Here is an 8,230-nt window from a genome sequence, read left to right on the forward strand (position 1 = left end):
TATATATATATATATAAAAATGAGAGGTCCGCACCTCTGTTTTCGTAGCTGTTAGGTCAACAACAAGCATGCTGTTGCATTAGCTTGAGATGCGTTTCCCTGAAAATGAAGGCTATGAAACATCATGCAATGAAAGCAGCTCATCTCTGTTCTCCTTCAGCTGCCAGCCTTTCATCCTTAGCCACAGGAATACTGCTCAAATTAGATTCTCTAAGTGTTAAATTTAGATTTGCAACGTGATTGATTAAAGGAAGCGCTATCAAGTCAAGACAACAGATCATTAAAATCAGTTTTCGGCTGCACAGATGAGCCAAAATGAGTTGTAAGCGAAACGTCCAAAAATGTGCAAGCGACAATAATTAGCACTGCAATAAACAAAAGGTCCTGTAATATGTTAAGACTTCACATATTGATTACTTATCTATTGAAACAATATGTTAACTAGCTTGCTGACGGAGGACACGTGATCGAACAAAGTATGCAGCAGTTTGGATTTGCTGTAGCGAGCTAAAAAATTACAGCAAACATTGTTTACAACACACACTACACTGTGGGAACAGATACCATTTCCTCTCCGTTTCATTTCAGAGTGAAAAAACAAAGCAACAAAAGGAAAGCATCTATACTCTCTGATGGATGCGCTGACGTGTAATGAAAGTTCCTGAAACAGACACACTAAAGATTGACACGGCATTTCATCCACAAATCCATTCAAATTTGAGGGGGGGGAGAAAAAAAAACATGACAAAATGAAGAGAAACAAAAGCAAGCATAAAGCAAGCAAAAAAGACAACAAATCAATCAGATACAATACTGCTGGCGGCTGTATACACATCACATCAGGTCTGGTGTCTTCAAAGACTTTCAGAGCGAGCCGTGCAAAACTCCATTAACTCCTGACAAAGAATGCAAATGAATCCCGACATGTGGTGAAGTGGAATTAAAGAGACAATCTCTAATCATGACAAACATGAGGTGATGACTCCACTGTGCATGCATACACACTCACACAACAATGAATGGAGGATAATCCATTAACTAAACAACGTCCGACAAATAAAAGCAAGTGGAACGCGCACACGCTCCCTTCCTTTACTTCCTTCAAAGGGTGAAATCTAAACGCCACACCGCTTTAATAAGTCATCCAGCATTTTTCACTAAGTAAAAATTCAGACGCCACAGATTTTCTTCTAATTTTTCCTCCCTCTTTTAATCTTCTACAACTTCTTTCTGAGCCTGTGCTAAAATGTTCTCTGTGAAGTGTAGCAGGGGGTTTTGCACAGACAGCTGTGCCAGCGTCTGCAAAAATGACAGCTTAGGCCCGAGGACTTTGGCAGGCTGCGCCTGACGAGCTGGATCCGAGCGCTCTCGCCACACTGCTCTGCTACAGCCTGCAGGTGAACTGTCTGCAGTGCCATATGGAGTTAGGGGAAAATTAACACCGAGATGAGGAAAGCTGCGTGATGGTAGAGAGCCTTACCAAAAACAGAGAGGTGTTTCTATTTTGTCCACCCCTTTTATATCAACGAGGGAGGACTAAAGTGCCTCTCGTACATTAGCGATTAACATGATAATGACGGAATCAAATGAAGAGAGGAGAGCGCGCAAATCAGACACACCCAAGGCTACAGGCGCACAGATCGATCACTGTATGACATTTACGTTACTACACGATCTACACCTTTGCTTTCCTGCACTTGCTTTTCATCGTACTTAAGAATTAACGATCGACGCCGAAAACAAGTCAAGAGCTACATCGCGACTCTAATCAGTCTCGCAGACAGATGTTTACTGTGAAAGCACAAAAAGAGGTGCTGAATAAATTCCTGTCAAAACACATGACAAATGGCTTTTACTGGAGAACATCATTAAACAGAGGCAATGGACATTATCAGCCAAAAGACCAATGGCATACAAGAGCACATTTTCATGCATACATCCTGAGATTTTTAAGCCTTATAAAAGCTGTCCGGCTCGTTCATTTATTGAATGTCTCCTGTCCTCGGGAAGGATAACTGGCGTTCCTGAAAATAATCAGTAACTCGCCAATCCATGGGCAGATGGTGCAGCAGTTACCAAACAGTCTGCCTTTTAAATCACTTATTTTCAAGCGCGTTTTGACTAACAGAGCAGTCCAACTGTTGCACACAACAAACCATTAAAAAAATAAAATAACTGATTCACCGTGTAAGACTTTTTGTCAAATGCACTGACAGGCAGAAATGGAAAATCCCAGCTCATCTATAAATAACTAATACTCTCACACAATCAGTCTAACTTCAGAAACAAATTTTCCTAAATAAGACCTGCCCCTTCAAATTTTGTAAAGGTGGACAGCCAGGAGGTAACCTGAGGTAACCAGATTGAGATTGCTCAGCTAGGGATTAGTGAGATAAACCCATCTTAAAAGGGCTAATTAAGACTTGATGGGATTGGGAAGCCACTTCTGTAGCAATTACATTTGAGCAGGATTTTAACTTAGTGTAATGAGGGGAAAAAAATAAGCCCAAAAAGCAGTTCATACACTTGAAACTGTAAATCAAAAACTGATCTAGATGAATTGATAACAAGAGGAAATCAGTTTCCCGGGGGTTATGATTCCAGTTTTCTCCTATAAATAGAAAACTACAATTAAAAAAATAAAGAGAAAATTATCCAGCAGTTTAGAATTGGGTGGGAGAAGCTGGCCAACAACAAGCCTAATCAGCACAGTGCCGAGCGGTCTTCAGGTTGTTTGCAATTTTTCTTTGTTTCTTATTTTGTCTTAACATACTAAATTATTTCAAGAAGAGAAACTGTTATCTATCAAGAAAACTATTACAAGAATAAACATCCAACAGGAACTCCTTCCAGAAAAATCATTTGAAGCAGATCAAAACTCCCAGCATTTATTCATCAGTGCCATAATCCATTAAAAAAAAAGCCCTTACCTGTGGATACGGGAACATGCCAAGCGCCAGCTGTATAGACAAGATGATAACAATTAATTCTCAAGTATATCTGACAATAAACAAATTTAGTTTTATCCATCCATCTAAGAAGTCCTGCGTGAGAGTCTCAGATTAAAATGCAACCAAAAACACACAGCAATACTTTTTCTGACAAATGAAACTTCACAAAGGTAAAACTTCCTGTATGACTACAGGACTGCATTCAGATAGACTGTGAAGGGCAATGATAGGGTATCCATCATTATGTGTTACTGTACAAACACCTTGCCATCAGCAGTGTCTTAATAGCATAAAATCTCAAGTGTAGACAAGGAAGCAAAATGCAGCTGAAGCTACTCGAGCGTGCAGAACTTGAGACTTTCAGTCTTTGAGGTAAGCTTAGTGCCCACCTGCTGATAACACTTCCTCATCAAACAACATCAGCCATTAGTTAATAACCCCCCCACACGCACAATTACCACCTGCAGAGAACAGAATAGAGGGATAAAGAGAAGGGGGACACCATTGGAGGGCAGTTGCGTATAATATGTGTGTGTGTTGTTTTCACTGGGGTGTTGGGTGTCAGCTCTCCCTGACATTTTGCAATCCACTTGGGGGTGGACATTTTTCATCTTGGTCAAGGGCAGCTTATTGGCAACATTACTTTATTAAATTGTCAAAATGCTCAGCTCTTTCCTTCAACATAAACAGACTAACTAGTAAAGATGGGAGCAGGACTGCAACCCAATTCATTTGGCTTAATGCGCACGTCCACAGCTAGAAACAAAGAGACCAGACTCTTATAAAACGACTATATGTCTTAATCACGCAAACTTACGTCAATAAGTTTGACATCACTGCAAACTCCATTATAGTTATAATTGTAATGATATCAAATTTATTGACCAACAAAGGTGAGGCAGAAGCCACAATCGTTTATTATAGTGCTGAAGGAGAGCTGGAGACAGAAACAGATGGAGAATCAATAATGTCAGCAGGAGGACAAAAGACCGGGGAGGTGGATGCTGAAATTAAAATGTTATTTGAACACACACTGTCAGTTAAGCACTTTATCGATGCTATGTGGAGAGAAGAACAGTGACACTGATAAACCTCCACACACAATGAGCAACAGACAAGACTTAACACATGCGATACCACCCATTACATTTTAATTACACTGCAGCTAAATCCGCCATTAAATGGACCGCTCATGTAACAGTTAAGTGTATCATAAAGTCACTTAAAAACTGTTATACCTCCATGAAAGAGATGCCCGCACTCCAGACATCTGCATGAATCCCATACTGTTCTCCTGATATCCTTTCCGGCTATGAAGCAAAAACAAACAAGTGTAAAAACAAAGTCAGAGACCAACGTATAACTGCATTAAAACAAATTCAAAAGTATCAGAGAATAAAATCAAGTGGTGTCTCACCGCCATGTATGCATTAGTTCCCACGTATGTTTTGGCGATGGAATTCACCAGCTGCAAATAAAACAGCATTTAAGTGAGTAAACGATAAAAAGTATTAAAATGATCACAGCATAAATAACTTGATATAACTAAGGTCATGTCAAGGAATAAAGAAAAACAAGGGGGATGAAGTTTCTTTACGTAAACCTACTGACATGTCAGGTCGATATCTTGGGCTGCACTAAACCATCGCACAAAGGAACAGGAGTGAGACAAGGAGACATTAGTGAGTTTGTGCATGTGGACACAATGGCACATGCCATCAATGACAGGACTGTGATAATGAGTGTCGGTTCCCTTAAGGCTGTTTTTTTTCTCTCCTTTTTTTGTGAGCATGCCCTCTGGAGCGTGAAAGAGTGAGGAAGCATGTACATGAGTGGAAAAGACTTTAACAGAAAAATATAGTTAAAAAGACAAGTCAGTGAGGGTGTAAATTCACCTTGGAGTTGAGCAAGGAAGTGGAGGTTAAAAATGAATAACAATTTACCACAGAAGCGATGTGTGTTAAAAAAGCAGACCTCAGGTTGATGTTTTGGGGAGCGGTGAAGGTCTGTCCCTGATGATTACACTACAAAACGCACACTGATGCACACACAGACTTGCACACACGCACTCCATTGTCCGTCACCCACGCTTTCCCCCAATCTACTGAATACATATCAATGAGGCTTGGCGTTGTGTGTGTGGGTCATAATTATAACAAGTGATTTTTCTGAGAGGCTGCAGAACAATGGAGGTGGGGGGTTAATGTGAGAGGAAGACCCCTGGGACAGCGCTGATGTCTTGAGTTGGAAAATGAATGTGGTGATTGACAAGCTGACCATATGCACGCGCACACAGACACGCCGAGAGCACAGGACTGAGGTTTTTGAAGCCACAGACAACGGTTCTTTTTCTTCTCTCCTCTATCTCCCATTCTCTTTTCCTCTCTCACTCATGCTCGCACAAACAAATCAGTGTACCTGTGTGCTGACACCAAAGTCACAGAGCTTGACTCGTCCTCGGGTGTTCACCAGCATATTGGAAGGCTTGACATCTGTGGAGACAAACTGCTTCATAGAACTGCAACATCAGCACACCGCGGCTTGTCTTTATCAACCCTGCTCTTTTTTAATAACACGGAGGCCGTGCACTACCTTACTCACCTCTGTGAAGTATCTTCAGGCTCCACAGATACGTCAGGCCTTTGACTACCTAGAGACACAAGCGGCAGAGAACAACTATCAATTCTGACAGCATGAGGCGTGTAACCAGCACACCCTGGTGAATAACAACTACTTCACATTAACTCAGGTTTATCGCCACCTCTGTTTTGAAAGAGTTCAGTTATAAAGTGACACATTTTAAAAAACAAAATTTAGCAGCAGGTGAACAGGCTCCAGGATCCCAGCATGCGGCATGATGGAAGGACTCCTTCAGAGTAACTGTCGCTGTATAATAAAGTGGTGATTACAGCAGATCCAACTAAGACCAGCTTGCACAATCTGTCACGTTTGTACCAGACTAACCTCAAGGAGTAGTATGGCGTGATGGTATTAGCCAAACAACTTGTGAATTACATCATTTTAAAGACAAGTATGGAGTTGCTGCCTTGTTTCAGTGAATATTAGTTCCCATATTTAAGTAACAGAGCATTTAAATTATAGACCTGCAGGTGAATAAGGCAGTGAAATATCTGTCTCCCTAGTCTAATGGGCTTTTAGATCTGTAAAACGGCTTAAAAGCGTGTTGCTCAAAGGCTCATTGAGTGCTTTCAGTCCATTCCTATGAGTGAATTCTTTTCACAGAATTCGTCAAATAATTAAACTGTGAGGAACAGAGCTGCCCAAAAGTACTTCTCTATTTCTGCTTCGGCTTGTTTCTTGTGACAGAGTCACTATCATGACTCATCCAGTGACATCACTTCCTGGAAGTCTGTTGATATCACATTTTTGGCTAGACTCGGCTCGCTTGCAACCCCAGCCAACTTTGTACCTTAAAAACGAGCACCTAATGAAAAACCCTAAAAACCAAGTAGAATCCAGTAGAGTCGAGCTGAGTAGATGCAAGTGGAAAAGAGGTTTCGGAGAGTTCAGGCTGTGGTTAAGAGTAAAGGTGTTCACACAAAATACTGACTTTTAACTCTTTCTAATTTTACAAACTCCAGTTTATACTTGCACACATTTCAATAAACTGCTATTTCCCAATACACAGAGAAATGGGAGGAGACTTCTACACAATACTGTAGGCAAGTTCTACAGTCTATCCCAACAACAATGTTAAGCTATGAAGTCATTTGAGGAAACATGGACATCAAATTGGCTAAAATTATGAGGTGCATTCGAGTAAAATGTCTACAAGTCTCTGGTGACAAAAGGAGAATCAGGAAGCAACCAACAAGAAGTGAATACAGACACAAGAAACTCTTTCTGAACAAGCTGACTTTCTCTCTAGAGAAAAGAGAAAATAGCTGAAGAATTAGGAAGGAGGCAGTTTAGGGCACCTAGAAAAGTAAGAAGTAAGTATTAAAGTCATAAAGGTTTCTTCATTTACGGGGTGTGACAGCAGATTTTAGCTTCAAGGCTCCCGTCATCCAGCACTCGTGCAAAACAACCTCTGTGATAAATTAAGAAATCACAAAAGCTCTCTGAAGTCCTGCTGCTTTGAAAGGTTGTGGTGCAAGCGCAACAACTGGCGTCTGCAGCTCCACTCGCACCCTCTTGGGTGCTTTTCCTTCTGTGATAATTAACAACTGTGACAGTGGAAAGGAAGGAAAGCTGTGAATTAGAATTAACACTGACTAAATAGCTGTCATTGTTTGATTACGGACAAAGTTAAAGGAGAGAGACAGAAAAGAGGAGGTGGAGACAGGAGAAGGGTAATGAGTGTGGAACAGAGGCATGCATTAATCAACATCAAGGCCAAATACGATCAAAATGTGAGTTTTAACTGAGAGGAGAACATGAGGGAGAAACGGGCACGGGGCGAGTACGAGGAAAACAACACTCACTTTGTCCATCATTCACCTAATAAGGGCTAATTGAAAAATTCACACCTGTGGTTCTCCTGTCTTTATTTCTTTAATACATTAAATGAGTTTTTGTCTCAGGTCTGTTTTGTTTGCAGCAAACAAATAACAGGTCACACTGAAACTGTGACTGCCACGCACGCATGGGCAATTAAATTCAAGAGGTAAAACCACCGACTAGAAAAGGGAATCGAGAGCCAGGTGGGACTGAGAAACAGTTACAAAATGTCCAATTCATTGTAACGGTAAGCCTCCAAGCTTTTAGCGATGGTTTCATGTTTACAAGCAGGATTTTATATTATTTATTCATTTGGCATTGATATAAAAATGTTATCAATACCCAATCCTGATGAATGACGATGAGCCCAGACATCAACAGTGGTCAGAAAAACATTTTTTCATAATAATGCATTAAAATAATATGAATATTTAATTATACTGAGTGACATCACTTAAGTTTCATGCTCTGGTACGCATGCACAAACAAGTTCATGTTTGATCTCTATGCAAGATCTACCTTAAGTGCAAAATACAATAGTTAAAATACCTCTATAATATCCATCTATTCAACTGCCTACCGGAGCCATTAAAGCTGCAATCCGTAGCATTATTATCTATTTATTTATTATTTCTATTGATGATAGTACAGAGAATATTTTTATTACTCTTTTATTTGAAAAGTATGATTATTTATGTTTGTCTGTCTGTATACACCAACATCAGCAGTGCCTCCAATTTTGTTGTTTATTTGTGCTTACAATGATAATAAAGCTTATCTTATCTTATCTGTAACCGGAAGGTCGCCGGTTCGATCCC

The 8,230-nt window shown here is 40.3% G+C and overlaps 1 protein-coding gene across 1 annotated transcript in view; it reads right to left on the reverse strand.

The window, feature by feature from the left end:
* The window catches only part of map2k5 (mitogen-activated protein kinase kinase 5), a 59,479-nt gene that overhangs the window by 28,564 nt on the left and 22,685 nt on the right, over window positions 1–8,230 (reverse strand). Inside the window, exons 13-17 of the mRNA XM_005746822.2 lie at window positions 5,553–5,601; window positions 5,370–5,443; window positions 4,369–4,419; window positions 4,190–4,261; window positions 2,931–2,960 (exon numbers count right to left, since the gene is read on the reverse strand). Coding sequence (XP_005746879.1) covers window positions 2,931–2,960; window positions 4,190–4,261; window positions 4,369–4,419; window positions 5,370–5,443; window positions 5,553–5,601 — 276 coding nt within the window. The remainder of the gene's footprint in view (window positions 1–2,930; window positions 2,961–4,189; window positions 4,262–4,368; window positions 4,420–5,369; window positions 5,444–5,552; window positions 5,602–8,230) is intronic.

Source organism: Pundamilia nyererei, unplaced genomic scaffold (genome assembly GCF_000239375.1).
Source record: "Pundamilia nyererei isolate P.nyererei 1_Seehausen unplaced genomic scaffold, PunNye1.0 scaffold00184, whole genome shotgun sequence".
NCBI classification, from domain to species: Eukaryota; Metazoa; Chordata; class Actinopteri; order Cichliformes; family Cichlidae; genus Pundamilia; species Pundamilia nyererei.